A 17,956-nucleotide genomic window follows, 5' to 3' on the forward strand; every position below is an offset into this window, starting at 1 on the left:
CCTACAAGTGAGAAAGAGAAAGCGGAAATGAAGAAGATTCCATATGCATCTGCAGTTGGCAGTTTGATGTATGCTATGGTTTGCACCAGGCCAGATATTGCTCATGCAGTTGGAGTTGTTAGTCGATTTCTCTCTAATCCTGGCAAGGAACACTGGCAAGCAGTGAAGTGGATTCTCAGATACCTTAATGGTACTTCCAGAGTTTGTTTGTGCTTTGGGAGTGGCCAACCTGTGTTGGATGGTTACACAGATGCAGATATGGCTGGGGATCTTGATTCAAGGAAGTCTACTTCTGGTTATATGATGACTTTTGCAGGGGGAGCTGTGTCATGGCAATCTCGACTTCAGAAATGTGTTGCTTTGTCTACTACAGAGGCAGAATACATTGCTGTTGTTGAAGCTTCTAAGGAACTCTTGTGGATGAAGAAATTCCTACAAGAATTAGGCATCAATCAAGAGAAGTTTGTGTTATTTTGTGACAGTCAGAGTGCTATCCATCTCAGCAAGAATCCGACGTTTCATTCTAGATCGAAGCATATAGAGGTGAGGTATCATTGGATACGTCAAGCGCTTGAGATGAAGTCATATGCACTAGAGAAGATCCATACTGATGATAATGGTTCAGATATGATGACTAAGAGTTTACCTGCAGTGAAGTTTGATTCCTGCAAAGAGAAGGCGAGCTTGGTGGAGCAGCCTATCCCCACTTGAGTTGGTGAGGGGGAGATTTGTTGGTGGGTCCCCAACCAAGTGGGGCCCACAACTTTAAAACAAAAAAAAAGAAATAAGGTGGCTATTAGCCACGGAAGCACGGGAGAGAGAGAAGAGCTTTTCATTCTTTGTTTTTTGAATGAAAAGGAATGAAATAGGTTACAGCGCCGAAGAGGAGAAGAATTTGGGAGAAAAGGGCAAGCCAACTTTGATCTTATTAAATTGGTAAACTTGCTCCATTTCTTATGAAATTTTAGTATGTTATTCCTGGTGTAGAGATGAACATTAGGATATAACTTGCTAGTTGTATTGCCTTCTCTTTTGCCTGATTTGAGATACCCACTTTGTGGAAGGTTTATGTTGATTCCACCAGTTTTGATGATGTATTTTGTTGATTGTTGAGATGCCCTATTGTTACTAGGAAGACTGTTTGTGTACCCATTATTCTGATAGTGGAAGATTTTTCTGGACCAGGTCCCGTGGGTTTTTTGTCCCTCTTTTTGGGGTTTTCCCACGTTAAAATTCTGGTGTCTGGTTATTTAATTTCTGCCATTATATTTGTTGCTTGGAGTATCTTTGGTGTTGCCCATTTAATTGCACAGGTTGTGGGAAAATTATTTTTGGTGCTTCCGCTGTTAGACAGGTTCTTGATTTAAACCTGTGTTGAGTTTTCCCAACAAAGTGGTATCCAGAGCTTTGGTTGTTTATTTCTGTGCTGATTAAATGGAGGAAAATACTCATGGACCGAATATGGTCAAACTGAATTCTCAAAATTATTCAATTTGGAAGACCCTCATGGAAGATATGCTGTATAGCAAGGATTTGTATGATCCTGTGGAGGGAGATAAATCCAAAGGTACTAAATCCGATGCTGAATGGAAGAAACTGAATCGGAAGGCAGTTGCTTTGATTAGGCAATGGCTTGATCTTAGTGTGTATCCACATGTTGACACCGAAACGAATGCTGAGAAGATGTGGAAGAAATTGAAGGAGTTATATGAGAGGAAGAATGTGCAAAACAAAGCATTCTTAATTAGGAAGCTTGTCAATATGAAGTATGTTGAAGGTAAATCAATGCCGGAGCACTTGAGTATTTTTCAGGAGACGGTGAACCAACTGACAAATAATGAAATCACTTTGAATGATGAGTTGCAAGCCCTGTTGTTGTTGAGCTCTTTGCCTGATAGTTGGGAAGTTCTGGTTGTGACACTAACTAACTCAGCTCCAAATGGGAAGTTGACGTTAGCAATGGTTAAAGAGAGCATGTTGAATGAAGAAGCCAGAAGAAGAGAGCGAGGTTTGACTAATGCCTCCTCACAATCAGAAGCACTTGTTTCAGAGTCACGGGGTAGAAGTCAAAGTAGAAAACCTCACAGTTCTGACAGGTCAGAGAGTCGAAGCAAGTCAAGAGGAAAGTACAAGCCAAGAAAGGAGTTCATTTGTCACCATTGTGGCAAGCCAGGGCATATCAAGAGGTATTGCAGGTTCTTGAAAAGAGAACAATCAAGGGGAAGAAATGAAGACAAAGGTAAAGATAGTGATAAAGAAACTGCTGCTATTGTTTATGAAGATGTTCTTATCACATATGATGAAAATTATGTGAATCTTGTCTGTGATGATTCCACTTGGATTATGGACTCTGGTGCCTCATGTCATGTCACTCCGAGGCGTGAATTTTTCACTTCCTATACTGCTGGAAATTTTGGCAAGATCAAATTGGGAGATAAAGGAGTGTGTGATATCATTGGTATGGGTGATATGTGGCTTGAAACTAATATGGGATGCAAGTTGCAGTTGAAGAATGTTAGGCATGCACCAGATATGCGGTTCAATCTCATTTCAGTGAAGGCATTAGATCAAGAGGGATACTGCACTTCCTTTGGTAGTGGAAAATGTAAGATTACCAAAGGGGCTCTCATTGTTGCTAGAGAAGACAATAGTCTCACTACTCTCTACCGGTTGCAAGCAAAGTTGTGCAAAGAAGATGTGAATGTAGCTGATGATTCCTCTTCTGATTTGTGGCATATACGTCTTGGTCACTTGAGCGAGAAAGGACTAAACGTCTTGGCCAAGAAGCACTCACTTCCAGTGAAAGGTACAACTTTAAATACTTGCACTCATTGTTTTGTTGGAAAGCATGCTAGAGTATCATTTCATAATTCTGGACCTCATAGGAGATCACATGTTCTAGATTTAGTTCACACTGATGTTTGCACTATGGATGCTAAGACACTAGGTGGTGCATCATATTTTGTTACTTTTATTGATGATTATTCTCGAAAAGTGTGGGCTTTTGTTTTGAAATCTAAAGACCAGGTGCTCGGTATCTTCAAACACTTTCATGCAAGTGTTGAAAGAGAAACAGGAAGGAAATTAAAATGTGTTCGAGCAGATAATGGTGGTGAATACAGGGGTCCATTTGAAGAATATTGTAAAGGACATGGGATCAAGCTTGAGAAGACGGTTCCTAAGACTCCTCAACATAATGGAGTTGCAGAGAGAATGAATCGCACTATCAATGATAGAGTCAGGTGTATGCTCTCTCATGCAAAGTTGCCTAAATCCTTTTGGGGTGAAGCAATGAGGACTGCAGTAGATTTGATCAATCTTTCTCCTTCAGTTCCACTTAATGGTGATGTTCCAGAGAAAGTTTGGAGAGGGAAAGATGTCTCCTATAGTCACTTGAGAGTGTTTGGCTGCAGAGCTTTTGTTCACATTCCAAGAGATGAAAGGTCTAAACTTGATGGGAAGTCAAAGCAGTGTATCTTCATAGGTTATGGTCACGAAGACTTTGGTTACAGATTATGGGATCCGGTGAGCAAGAAGATAATTAGAAGCCGAGATGTGATTTTTCTTGAAGACCAAACTATTGAAGATCTTGACAAGACAGATAAGCCAACAGTAACTGTTAGACGTTCTGTTGATGATGAACCTGGTCCTTCCACTAGACCTCTTATTGATGGGGGAGATGTACAAGTTGATAATGATGGTGATGATTTGCATGATGAACCTGCACCTCAACCTGAGGTGCCAGATGTTGAAGTTTCACCTGAACCACCAGTTGAGCCTGAATTGAGAAGATCTACTAGAGAGCGTCATCCTTCTCAAAAATACTCTCCTCATGAGTATGTGATGAACACTGAGACTGGGGAGCCAGAGAGCTACCAGGAAGCTATGTCCGATGAGCATAAGGAAGATTGGTTGAAGGCCATGCAAGAAGAAATGAAATCCTTGCATGAGAATCATACTTTTGAATTGGTGAAGTTGCCGAAGGGTAAGAGAGCATTCAAGAATAAATGGGTGTTCAAATTGAAAGCGGATGAAAGTGTCTCACGGCCAAGGTACAAAGCTCGATTGGTTGTGAAAGGCTTTGAGCAAAAGAAAGGTATTGATTTTGAGGAGATTTTCTCTCCAGTTGTGAAGATGTCCTCCATTCGAGTTGTGCTTGGATTGGCGGCTAGCTTGAATTTAGAGGTTGAGCAGCTTGATGTGAAGACTGCATTCCTTCACGGTGACATAGATAAAGAAATCTATATGGAGCAACCAGAGGGTTTCGAGGTTAAAGGAAAGGAGCACCTTGTATGCAAGTTGAAGAAGAGCTTATATGGGTTAAAGCAAGCGCCAAGGCAGTGGTACACAAAGTTTGATTCCTTCATGGAAGGTCATGGGTACAGTAAGACTTCTTCTGATCATTGTGTGTATGTTAAGAAATTCTCTGATGGTGATTTTATAATTCTCTTGCTTTATGTTGATGACATGTTGATTGTTGGTCATGACACTAAGAAGATTGAAAGTCTTAAGAAAGACTTGAACAAATCCTTTGCTATGAAGGATTTGGGTCCTGCAAAGAAAATCCTTGGCATGAGTATCACTCGTGACAGGAAGAATGGAAAACTGTGGTTGTCACAGCAGAAGTACATTGAGAAGGTTTTAGAGAGGTTTAGCATGAGTAATTCCAAACCTGTTAGTACTCCACTTGCTAGTCATTTCAAGCTGAGTTCGCAGCAATGTCCTACAAGTGAGAAAGAGAAAGCGGAAATGAAGAAGATTCCATATGCATCTGCAGTTGGCAGTTTGATGTATGCTATGGTTTGCACCAGGCCAGATATTGCTCATGCAGTTGGAGTTGTTAGTCGATTTCTCTCTAATCCTGGCAAGGAACACTGGCAAGCAGTGAAGTGGATTCTCAGATACCTTAATGGTACTTCCAGAGTTTGTTTGTGCTTTGGGAGTGGCCAACCTGTGTTGGATGGTTACACAGATGCAGATATGGCTGGGGATCTTGATTCAAGGAAGTCTACTTCTGGTTATATGATGACTTTTGCAGGGGGAGCTGTGTCATGGCAATCTCGACTTCAGAAATGTGTTGCTTTGTCTACTACAGAGGCAGAATACATTGCTGTTGTTGAAGCTTCTAAGGAACTCTTGTGGATGAAGAAATTCCTACAAGAATTAGGCATCAATCAAGAGAAGTTTGTGTTATTTTGTGACAGTCAGAGTGCTATCCATCTCAGCAAGAATCCGACGTTTCATTCTAGATCGAAGCATATAGAGGTGAGGTATCATTGGATACGTCAAGCGCTTGAGATGAAGTCATATGCACTAGAGAAGATCCATACTGATGATAATGGTTCAGATATGATGACTAAGAGTTTACCTGCAGTGAAGTTTGATTCCTGCAAAGAGAAGGCGAGCTTGGTGGAGCAGCCTATCCCCACTTGAGTTGGTGAGGGGGAGATTTGTTGGTGGGTCCCCAACCAAGTGGGGCCCACAACTTTAAAACAAAAAAAAAGAAATAAGGTGGCTATTAGCCACGGAAGCACGGGAGAGAGAGAAGAGCTTTTCATTCTTTGTTTTTTGAATGAAAAGGAATGAAATAGGTTACAGCGCCGAAGAGGAGAAGAATTTGGGAGAAAAGGGCAAGCCAACTTTGATCTTATTAAATTGGTAAACTTGCTCCATTTCTTATGAAATTTTAGTATGTTATTCCTGGTGTAGAGATGAACATTAGGATATAACTTGCTAGTTGTATTGCCTTCTCTTTTGCCTGATTTGAGATACCCACTTTGTGGAAGGTTTATGTTGATTCCACCAGTTTTGATGATGTATTTTGTTGATTGTTGAGATGCCCTATTGTTACTAGGAAGACTGTTTGTGTACCCATTATTCTGATAGTGGAAGATTTTTCTGGACCAGGTCCCGTGGGTTTTTTGTCCCTCTTTTTGGGGTTTTCCCACGTTAAAATTCTGGTGTCTGGTTATTTAATTTCTGCCATTATATTTGTTGCTTGGAGTATCTTTGGTGTTGCCCATTTAATTGCACAGGTTGTGGGAAAATTATTTTTGGTGCTTCCGCTGTTAGACAGGTTCTTGATTTAAACCTGTGTTGAGTTTTCCCAACACTATGAACTGCAAGAGGAGCTACAGAAACACAGATCCGCCATTGCTGTTTATTAAGATTCAGCGAGTAGAAAAGAGTCGCGGTAGCTCTTCCTTGAAGGACAGGTTTTCTACAGAGGATTGCAAGGAAAGAAACAATAGTAATGGTGGAGGCTCTGTTTCGGATTTGATCAGTGAAGAATATGCTGAGGAAGCTGAGATTGCTTCTTTCACTGATGATGATGACGATGAACACTCCTCACATTCATCGGAAAAGGTACGTGCGATTTCGCCCGCAGTTAGCATAGATTTGTGTATAAATATACGTGTAATTTAATTTATTTTTAATGTATATTTTGAATTTTAATGTGTATTTTATACTGTTATTGATTTTAATGTACATTTAATATAGTTTAAAAATGTTTTTTAATTTTGTAACATAATAATTGAAATTTAATTTGGCAGAATGGGGCAGATAGACAAATTTACAATACAAGTATGTATGAGAAGAAGAATTCCTTGGCTTCTGATGCTTCCATATCTCACTCTCTTAACCTTAATTCACTATCAACTCAAGAACGTGTTCTGGCACGTGCTGATTCAGATTCTTCATCCTCATCTTTAGTTTTTAGTTTTGATCTGAATTCTAAAAGCAGGACAAGAAACAGTGAAAATGAAAATTTGGATCAGAATGTTCATGAAAAGGTGGCTGCAGATGTTCAAAGGAAGAGCAAAGAAAATGCTTCTATCATTATTAATTCAGGGAACACATTATCTCAAAGTAGTAGTGTTTACAAAGGCGAGAATCCTAGCTACGAAAACTGTGATAATTGTGAAAGCAATGAGAAATTAAATGGGAGATATGAGAAAGGAGATGAACAATTGGTAGCACAAGGTCCCAAAGATCAAGTCTCATTTGATAGTACTAAGGATTCTACTGACAGACTAAAGATCTTGCAGCTTGCGCAATCCCCGGCAGACTCGGCTTGGAAAACTGGATTGTTTGGTACAAATCACTATGTTGAAGTAAAGGAAAATGGTGGTCTTGGAGATTCAAGAAATAATGGAGGGAATGTCCGAAAGGTTTATCCAAAAGCAACAAGAAATGGTTGTTTAGATGGAAAAATGGAGCACTTGGAAATGAAGATAAAGAAGCTTGAAGGAGAGTTAAGAGAAGCAGCTGCTATTGAGGCTGCTTTGTATTCAGTGGTTGCTGAGCATGGAAACTCCATGAGTAAGGTCCATGCGCCGGCTCGGCGCCTTTCCAGGCTGTATCTTCATGCTTGCAAAGAAAATATTCAAGGAACAAGATCTGGTGCTGCTAAAAGTTCTGTTTCTGGATTAGTACTTGTTGTGAAGGCTTGTGGAAATGATGTCCCAAGGTATTTTTTAGGATTATTTATTATTTCATTTTTCATTAATCTATCAGTTGACCTAACTATCTGAAACCAAAATAAAAAGGTTTAATTACTCTATTAGTCCTTATAGTTTTATTGAATTTTCAATTAGGTTCTTATACTTTTTCTTTTTTAATTGAGTCTCTATACTACTTTTAAATTTATAATTAGATCTTTCTTAATGCTGCAATGCTTGGTGAAATTTTGTACCAATTATATATATTTGTTGATTTACCGAATTTTTAATTGGACATTATAGTTTTTAACTACATTTTATTACTCTAAAGTCTCTTACTGATTGATGGATAAGTTATTTTCTAGATCACTTTTAATAAAATTTTTTATATACATGTTGGATGAATAAATTTTATTATAAGAGAATTAGGTATTTAAAAAATATCATTTAAGTTTTTTTTGGAACTTCTAAAATAATAAAAATTTATTAAGAATTAAAGTGTTTGATCTGAAATATATTAAAAGATTAATTTGAGTGTTTCATCTAAAAGTCATTAAAAGGTCACATTGACCAATTTTGAAAAAGTTATTTTTTGTGGTGATTTTGGTCATTCATATAAGACCGGTTCGGATTTCATCTTCTAACTTTTCTTATAATGTAATACTCTTTACATAAAAGGTGGTGAAGTTACACTTCCAATTATATAATTACATCAATAACTTTATATAAAATGTCAGTTTCTATTAGCTGCATATCATGTACATCGTTTTGCCCAAAATTATGTAAAAAAGAAAAGTAGACAACATTATGAAATGAGTTAAAATAGTTCACTTTTACAAAGTCTATCAAACGATGTTGAATTAATGAGAAATTTTATGGCTATGATCTATATAACATATTTTACCTTTCAATCTAACATATGCAACGTTGTTTTTCTTATCCAGACTCTGACTCCACATATGCAACCTATTGCTGCAAAATTGGCACAAAAGGAAGTGAATTCTGCCTCAAGAAAAAACAAGAGAGGAAAATCTAACTCATATGAGAAAGAGAAAGGGGAGGGGAACTTGCCACTTGATATTTGGAAGAAAGCATTCAAGGAAACCTGTGAAAGGCTCTGTCCTATTCGATCTGCAGGGCATGAGTGTGGTTGTTTGCCTATAATCCGTAGATTGGTTAGTCTCTGTCTCCACAAAACCTTCTTTCTTTTTGTTCCACATTTTTGTTGTCAACTTTTCCTTAATGAGAAGAATGCATAACTATGTTGATGTAGATAATGGAGCAATGCGTGGCAAGATTAGATGTGGCTATGTTCAATGCAATTCTTCGCAAGTCTTATGATGAAATCCCAACTGATCCTCTATCGGATCCCATTACTGATCCAAAGGTTCTTCCCATTCCACCTGGGAAATCAAGCTTTGGAGCTGGTGCACACTTAAAAACTGTGGTAAGTTCTTTGGTTCCTGTAAATGATAAATAGCCATTTTTTGGCCATTTTTTCTATAATTTTTAAGAAATGAAATTGATTCCTACAGATTGGGACATGGTCTAGATGGTTGACTGACCTATTCGGCATGGATGACGACGACGACGATTCAGTAAAGGAAAAAGATGACAATGAAAAGAATAATGAGAGACAAATTACATCTTTCAAGTCCTTCAATCTTCTTAATGCACTTAGTGACCTTCTAATGCTTCCTAAGGACATGTTGTTAAGTGCATCAGTTAGGAAAGAGGTTTGCAAATCACATTGAACCTCCCTTCATTCATTCAGTTACTTACCAACTTAGCATGAAATTTTTTAATTATTCATCACACTAAAAGGGTTCTTTCTTGCTAAGGTATGCCCAATGTTTAGTGCAACACTTATTAAGAAGATTCTAGACAGTTTTGTGCCAGATGAGTTTTGCACTGATCCAGTTCCCCCTACTGTTTTTGATGCTCTGAATTCAGAGGTTAGTTAATTTAATATGCACTTAATTTTAGTCTCATTATACATATATATAAACCATATTACGTATATACAAATATATAATGTCTGATTTAATAGCTGAATTTTTTATGTACATAACATTTTTGAATATCCATATATGAAAAATGATTAAGAGTTATAATTCATATTCTTAATTGCCTTATATTAAGTACACATACATAACATTATACTAATTAGGTTGTTCCAATGTTGAATGATTATGATCTACAATTTTTTATTTTAAATTTGATGCAGAGTGATACACAGGAAGGAAACGAATCTGTCCTAAACTACCCATGCATTGCAGCTCCAATTATATATTTGCCTCCACCGGCAACTTCCATTGCAAGAATTGTTGGGCACTTTGGAAACAAATCTCAGTTGAGAAGAAGTAGATCTTGTGTTCTAAGTAAATCAAACACCAGTGACGATGAGCTCGACGAATTGAAATGCCCACTATCCTCAATATTCTTCTTCAGTGGTTCCTTGTCCTCATCACAAGTTTCAGCTAAACCGAACTTGAAGTCAAAAGATGAATCTCCAGTTAGATATGAACTCCTCAGGGATATTTGGTTGAATAGTGAATAAATATTAAATAGTCTTCGCTTGCATGCTAATATTTTTTTATAGTTAGATAAATACTTTTTTGTAGCAATACTTTTTTAAAAATGTTGTTTAACAATAAAAAATATTATTTTAATTTTAATATTATTTTTTAAACTAGTATAACTATCATAACTATCGAAATATAACTATATACTAGAATGACCTGTATATTTATAAATAAAAAAAAGAAATTTATAAAATAATAAAATAAATAATTAACCACTATTAAATTTATAATTTTATTATGGGTAGATTTTACTATTTTAATTTAAAAATAATTAGACTCTCAATTTTTTATTTTACTAATCTTTTTTAGTTGAGAGGAACTTAATCCCAAATTGTGACACGACCTAGATGAGAGGGTACCTAGACGTTCATTTGGTGATAGCAAATATGGCAAATATTGGAGGTTATATATGTTCCATATTTTGCTGTTTTTGAATCCAGACGAGATGAGAAATATATGTTAACAACATTAGAGATGCGTATAAAAAGAGCAAAAATAGTAAAATACTATATCAACAACTATATCAATTAAAAGAAGAAGAAATGTGTATAACATGGTAATTGAATCAAGTAAATACACTTGATGAAACTTCAAGTTCCCAAACTTGCCAAATTGTGGTTCTACTCAATTACTCATGGTCTCATTGATCAGGAAATGCTCTTGAAGATAGAATCTATTAATGAACGAAGTTGTAGATAAAGATTTGACTAGTTATACAAATCTCGTTATTTTAGAAACAAACTTATAAAATTTAATTCTGCTTAAACGTATGTTTTGGAAGCCTAAAGTATTTAATGGTACTCAAGGACACATATTAGAAACGAGATAAGATGAGAAAGATGTTAAAACCAGATATGATACCCTGCTTTGAGATATGGACACTTTTTTTTTTCATATATTCCTAGATGTTTGTATATTATACTCAATTTTTATCTATGATTTTATTTGAATATACAATTATCAAGAAACTGTAAATTGAAAATAACATAAAGGTAATATTACGAAGTAACTTTTAATTAATGGGGAAATGATAACAAAATAATTTTTAATCCTAACATACATAGATTAAATATATATTTGATAAAATATCAATTTAATTCTAAAATTTTCGAAATTTTTTATTTTTAATAAATCAGTTGATTATGAAAGTTTTTATTCAATCTAATAATATATATTACGATTTGTATTTTTCATATTTAATTTGCTTTTTTAATTTTACATAAAATATATATTTTTGCTACATTGAATATTACATATATAAAAAATCAAAAATAATAAAGTGGAAACTTAGGTATAGACCTATAGTTAATTTTACATAAAGTTGATAATAAAGAGCCGTTAGATGATAACTTAGTTAAAATTGTTAAATTATTTAACGATTTTTAACTATCATCTTTATATAAAATTAACTATAATTGAATTTTCTTTTAATAATAAACATTATAAAACATAAAAAATTAATCAAATAAAAGAAAATAAAGAGGACAACATTTTTCCTTCCCAAACACACAAAAGAAACTCTTATTATGAACTTTCTGTGAATGTTACAGTGCCTATAACGTGGTGTCTATTTACTAAAAAAGGTTAAAAGTTATTATTTTATTTAAAAGATATAAAAATAAATAATTTTTAAAAAATTAAAACTTACTATAAAAAATAAGTTAGGTAACATTTAGGCAAAAACTCATAGACACTATTGGCCAGTTCTTTTTTGTAATTCCAACAAAACAAACTATTCATTTTCCCATAGGACCCATCCCTGTGAAATGAGAATCCACATATAATAATAATAATAGTTTAATTTTGATATATTAATCGTGTAAAGCATTTTACATAATTGTATAATTACGTCTGTTTTTTTGAATAATCATTTATGCCATCAATATAAAACATAATTATTTTTATCATGTGGTGTTATGTAACTAGGTATACATATAAAATTATTCTATACTTAACAAAATAATAATGCATCAAAATTAAATTCTAATAATAATTAATAATAATAGTAGGATATTTTATATAGCTTTATGACAGCCAATGTAGTGGCTAGCAGGCATGAGTGATGAGTCACAAAACAACACAACCTTGTAAACATAACTTCCCTTTCAACTTTCTTCTTTCTTTCTTCACCAATTCTCTCTTAACCTTTTCTCTTCATTCTCCTTCCCTCACTCATTCACTCCCACCATTTTTTTATTTGCTCTTGTCTTTTCAGTGATGGGTTCTTGTTATTCAGTCCACAATAATAAAACTAACAACAAAGACATGAAACTCAAGCTTTCTTTTGCTTCCAAAACCGAGAACGTTGTGGCTCCTTCACCACCCACCTTAACTGACCAAGGTATCTATCTATTCTATTCTATTCTATTCATATATTCTCCTTGTTCTTTTTTATTGAACTATTTATGTTCTTATTTGATTGGTGACCTTGTATGAGAGTTTTGTTTTTATTAATATATGAATGTCTCGGGGATTTGATTTGGCTTAAGATCTGGAGAATTGTTCATATGGGGTCCCTGAAGAATTATTAATCTCTTGGTACATGTGCTAGAAACTGGAAGAAAATTTATTTTTGTCCTTTATAATATATATTAAATGATTTGCATATTTGAGTCATATTTCTATTTGATCATTTTTTCCACCCTTGGATCATGTTTTTGTCAGAATATTTGTATAGTTAATTTCGGTTCTATCCACCTATGGTTTCTTGTTATTGTCAGACTAGTATGCTTGTATTATAATAGCAAAAAAAAGAAAAAAACATTATCCTTTTTCTTTTTTTTTTCTTTTTACTTTTGCAAAATACTATTTTGTGGTTGTCATCAAGTCCATTATTTTTTTTTCAATTTTCCTTTTTTTGGGGTTATATGCATATACGAATTTATAGTTGAGGATAAATTTTCACTCTATTGAATATTTATCTTCATTTGGTCTAATGGGATGAAAGATAATATATGTTCCAAGAATGAAAACAACTTGCCAACTAATATGATCTGTATGGAGAGGTGGACAATTTAAAGGGTATTTAAGGACAATTGTGACTGAAAAAAGATGATCTTTAGTTCTCTGATTAATTTGGATATTATATTAAAGTAGTTGTCAGAACTATATGAATGATATGGGTGAAGCATAAGAAAATAAGTTCACAGTTCTCACTCTTTCTGTGTCTCTATAAATCTGTATTTACTTTCATATGATAGATTGTTTTATCCCTTATATGATTTAAGAACTAATGCACTGAGTTCATACATGATTTATGTTAAGATGCAATAGTGTCGTTTGATCTAGGTAACATAATTCATCTAATGGGACACGGTTTTGTTGTTGTTGTTGTCATCAAATATATCTTAATTTGAATTTCCCATGTGGGAGCAGTAATTTGAACATTACTCTCAAACTTGTCTTTGATTATTATTGTTCAAAGATGGCAGTCAACTTTGACTTTCAGACCAGAATGGGCTGAGCATGTGGTAGTTATGACCAAGAAGATAGTAGTTTGTTTGATATCTTAAAATCAAGTCAATAAACAATTTGCCCATTCTTTTTTATTTATTTATTTTTATTTGATATTTATGAAGAGAGATGAAGACAAAATTGTGTGTTGTTGATCTATTTTAACTTTAATGTTGATTGTTGCTGCTTTTTGATATTCATCTTGATTCATATCTTAGTTTTTTCTTAAAAAAGAATAATCTAAATACACATTAATTAGTGACAACCCTGTATTTTATAGGAATATCAAGAGTGTGTAGTGTATGAATAGTTTTCTTCATTGAATAATACAGGAAGCAAGGAGGAAGCTTTTTTTGATTCCAAGGGTTGGTTAGATTCAGATTGTGAAGATGATTTCTATAGTGTCAATGGTGGTAAGGGTCTTGCTTCTGTTTTCATTCGTACTTGGTAAAAACTCACATGCGGTTGCTTTTATGTGAAGTTTGACAGTTAAGAGTTATTAGATGACAATTTAGTCAAACTTTCAAATCATCTAATAACTTTCAGTTATTAACTTCACATAAAAACAACTGCATGCGAATTTTCACCTATTTTTTCGTCTTCTTCCAATTAGCTTTAGATATTTTGTCTGTATCATTTTGTTACAGAGTTTACACCGTCTCGTGGTACCACTCCGGTTCACCACGCTTTCAATAAGAGTAGAGATTCCGGTTCCACTGCCGAATCATCACCTGAAAAGAAAAAGAAATTGTTAGATCTTTTTCAAGAAAGCTTGAAACGTGATCCTTCCAAGAAAGAAGCTAAACCAATGATACAAGATGTTCTTCCCAAGTCTGCACAGAGTACACCTTACAACATCTCAGGACCCAATTCTGTGTGCAGCAGCGAAAGAGTCATGAGCGAGGATCGCAGGTCCTTTGGAGTGAAATCGGCTAAGTATGTGCAGAAGTGCCTTCCAAGCTTGTCTTCATGCCACAGCTTTAGGGAGAGGAGGAGGAAGATGAGTCCTGCAATAGCAGTAAATGGAAAACATTGATTTCTGTTGCAATGGCGACGACGAATCGCAATATGCCGGAAGGTTTCGCGGTTGAATCGGATTTCAAAGTGTACATTTCAAGGTATCCTTGTAAAGGAAACACAAGGAAAAGTGAATGTGAAAGCATGTAAACGATTTTATGTTAATATATGCAATGAAAATTTTCCTTTCCTTCTGAAGGTGATTTTTTGTTTAATTTTTCCTTGATTTCATATCTTGAATGCTTGAGAAAAATTATTTATAATAAAATTGAAATTGTTGGACGTCATGTAACTTTTGTAAGTGGCCTTGTTATTTTTAAAATTTGACTATTTGTATAGAATGTTAGGTGATCAATACTTTTTATTTGCTATTTATCTTATATTTGAGCTAATATTAATCAATTTCTTTTTTTTAAGCAAAAGTGTTTTCCTAACATTTTCATGTACTAACCTTGATTCTACTTGATGCTGAGTGTGTGATCATTGTTCTCTATAAAAGAAAGAATACTACAAAATCTCTTCTGAACGAAGAGGCCATCAATTGGTGTATGGTTAAGCTTTCCAAGTTGTTTGCCAAGTCAATATCCACATCTTGCTCTTCTCACATTACCTACTTTCTTCATATTAGAAATTTCACAAAATCCCTTAATTTTTTGGAAGAACAAACATAATTTGATGCACAAGATATATGAAAAACCAAATTACTTACATCCATTTCCAATCCAAACACAATGCATGCCTTCTCATTCTTCTTAACACTCAATTCACCAAACCCACCCCTTAAAAAGTTGATTATGGCAACAAATGCAAACGCAATATTTGGCATTTCCGACTGGGCTAGATTTTTTTTAATTGACTGAAAAAAACAGCAGAGTTATCATAGTGAGGTCCTCGCTAGAGATGCTGGTGTTCAAGTCTCGTATTTTACAAGAAATTGAACATATACAACAAAAGGTATCCAGAACAATAATATAATAGTATAAAACTAACACTACCAACAATTTCAGCATTCCGTTTACAATGGTTAATGCCACCTCCATTTTAAGGCTAGTTCACAGGATTCGCACAACCACAAAACTACTATAAGAAAGCAGCAAACAAAACTGGGGAGGATCAAAATCGGAAACTAAAACAATAATACTAATTCCGGTCACATATCGGTAGATCAAGATAACTTTGTTATGCATCACATGTTGTACACTTCAACGATCTGAAACAGATTGAGTGACTATGAACATTCAACATCTGAATCTTCAGGCCCATCAATGTAAAGTTCGAAATCATCAGGAGTCCACCTGCATATCAGGTGTAGCCGGAATGAAGCCATCTTGATTCCCAACAAGCGCTTCACAAAAGAGGAGCAATCAGTTGTCAGCATCTCAATCTCACCAAATATTGACAGACATTAACAATGCAGATACAATAATTACAGCTTCAACTGTAATTTTATTAAAAACTTTTATCCTTGAAATATAAATCAATCAACAAGCAACAGAACTGGTTTATTTCTTCGAAAGTGGATGTAGAAATTAATCACTTTTGTCCACACAGCACCTAATTGAAAGGGATGATTTCGATAACAGTAAAAACAAACTAACCAGTATCCGAGCTGCCTCGGGGGACAAGGGCTTCCCTTCCTCGCAAACAACAAAATCTGAAACAAGCTCCACAACTCCTGCAAATTTGGAAACATCAATTATGTATCCACCGTCACCAGGTGCATTGATACCATAATTACAGAACATTGCAAGTGTACCTTTATTTAACCGAACAGGCATGCCTTGCTTCCGAAGGAAGGGTTCCATCTCATGCGTAAACTGCTCTAAAGGACCCTCTTTAAGATCGACCTAGACAAATGTCAAATTGTGAGTCTTACTAATGAAATAAAATGTGTGCATGCTCTACTACCTAACCAAACTGAATGAGTTCTATTGAAATGCAATAGAACACCATTTTCGACAATGCCAACTTAGCCAATAGCAAATGGCTTCCTTCATATGACATTTGAATGAAACATAGCTATGTTAAAAAAAAAAAAAAAGCAAGATATGCCGAACACCTTTTCAGTGGCAATGCTTCCTGTTCTTGCAAAGTCGTATTCTTCAAATTGATTAAAAAGCCTGCAAAATAGAAGTGAAAAAAAATGAGGTTAGAATCAAAAAAAGAAGTTGGTCACTAATTATAGTATTAGCAATTCCAATTCCAAGATTACTTTTCAACTTCTTCTTTTGATAAGTTGGTGAAAAACATCCCAGAATCTCCACGCAATAGCTACAGCACAAGAAAAAACAACAAATGAAACATAAGAAACATGATTATCAAACTAAAACCGAAAATTTGTTGGTCTCGAGAGAGTGATGAACCTTGGAAACCTTATGAAGACCTGATCTGACTTCATCAGAAGGAGACCTTCCAAGAGAAACCTGCATCACTTTGTTTGATCCCAAAAAGAATCTGCTACTTGATTTGAGCTGCTCCCTGAACTCCTTGAACTTCTGATTCCTCATATTCTCAAAAGAGAACACATAAACAGAAGAGTATTTCTCAGCAGCCTCTTTTATTGAATTCACAATTGCCTCTTTATGCTCCCTTCCCTTTTTCTTCGTTTTCGAAAGCGTAACTGCATATCATCATCACCTTCGCTTCAAAAATTTTGAACGAACAGATAAAACTATAGCAAAGCGTGTTACAGCGAAGAACAAAACACAAACCTTGTCTATTTCTCTTCGATTTCGGCATCTTTAGCTTGTTCTAACTAACTTAGCTGGTGCAATGGATCATTGAACATGTTAGGGCACACACAATAACATTACCATAAAGAAGAAGAAGAAGAAGAAGAAGAAGAAGAACTCACCGTTGAACGAACGAGAGGGAGGGAAAGCAGACGGCGAGAGAGAGAGAGAGAGTTAGGGTTTTGGGGCCTTATGGTTTATGCTTGAAGTTTTTTTTTTTTTGGTTATGGGTTGAAGGATTATATGGGCTCATCGCTTATACGTGTTTTTTGGTAACTAGATGGGTCTAGGCCCAAAAACGGAAAATTACGTATCACTGATACGTTATTGGATTGGATTGCTGTCCCAAATTTATAAGTTCCTCAAATTTTTTTAAATTAAAAGTAATTATATGATTTTTTTTAAATTATGCCATTTTAATATTTTTTTTCACAGATCATACAGCCTTGATTCTTGACCCACTTATATTAAAAGAATAATTATAAAGAAATAATTTTTAATTAACCAATATTAATCAATTTTTTATTATAAAATTACTTTTTTAACTCTTAATTTTTTGGAAAAATTTGGATTTAGCATTTAAAATTTAAATTTTAGAATTTAAGATAAAAGAGTAATTTCAAAAGAATATTTGATATGGGCATAAAAAATATTGACTCTCTAGTTGAAAAATTCAAATAAACATAATCAAATGTATACTATTACTATTGCAAAAAATACTGTGTGT

At 34.6% G+C, this 17,956-nt stretch overlaps 3 protein-coding genes across 3 annotated transcripts; 2 read left to right on the forward strand and 1 right to left on the reverse strand.

Annotated features, from left to right (window-relative positions):
- Positions 1 to 5,130: 5,130 nt before the first annotated feature.
- LOC112718005 (uncharacterized) lies at positions 5,131 to 10,120 on the forward strand. The gene is made up of 8 exons (XM_025769918.3): positions 5,131 to 6,366; positions 6,555 to 7,471; positions 7,658 to 7,682; positions 8,387 to 8,617; positions 8,716 to 8,889; positions 8,978 to 9,178; positions 9,284 to 9,397; positions 9,670 to 10,120. Exons 1-8 carry the CDS (start codon positions 6,115 to 6,117, stop codon positions 10,000 to 10,002), a joined length of 2,247 nt encoding a protein of 748 aa, XP_025625703.1. The 5' UTR covers positions 5,131 to 6,114; the 3' UTR covers positions 10,003 to 10,120.
- A 1,934-nt stretch (positions 10,121 to 12,054) lies between these two features.
- Positions 12,055 to 14,784, forward strand: LOC112716773 (uncharacterized protein At3g27210). Its single transcript, XM_025768769.3, has 3 exons — positions 12,055 to 12,368; positions 13,813 to 13,893; positions 14,128 to 14,784. The coding sequence occupies exons 1-3, from the start codon at positions 12,245 to 12,247 to the stop codon at positions 14,514 to 14,516; spliced, it is 594 nt and encodes a 197-aa protein (XP_025624554.1). The 5' UTR covers positions 12,055 to 12,244; the 3' UTR covers positions 14,517 to 14,784.
- A 668-nt stretch (positions 14,785 to 15,452) lies between these two features.
- LOC112716772 (uncharacterized) lies at positions 15,453 to 17,457 on the reverse strand. Its single transcript, XM_025768768.3, has 8 exons — positions 17,352 to 17,457; positions 17,209 to 17,261; positions 16,861 to 17,117; positions 16,710 to 16,768; positions 16,557 to 16,617; positions 16,254 to 16,344; positions 16,096 to 16,172; positions 15,453 to 15,842 (listed from the first exon to the last, which is right to left on the reverse strand). Exons 2-8 carry the CDS (start codon positions 17,234 to 17,236, stop codon positions 15,726 to 15,728), a joined length of 690 nt encoding a protein of 229 aa, XP_025624553.1. The 5' UTR covers positions 17,237 to 17,261; positions 17,352 to 17,457; the 3' UTR covers positions 15,453 to 15,725.
- Positions 17,458 to 17,956: the final 499 nt, after the last annotated feature.

Source organism: Arachis hypogaea, chromosome 10 (genome assembly GCF_003086295.3).
Source record: "Arachis hypogaea cultivar Tifrunner chromosome 10, arahy.Tifrunner.gnm2.J5K5, whole genome shotgun sequence".
NCBI classification, from domain to species: Eukaryota; Viridiplantae; Streptophyta; class Magnoliopsida; order Fabales; family Fabaceae; genus Arachis; species Arachis hypogaea.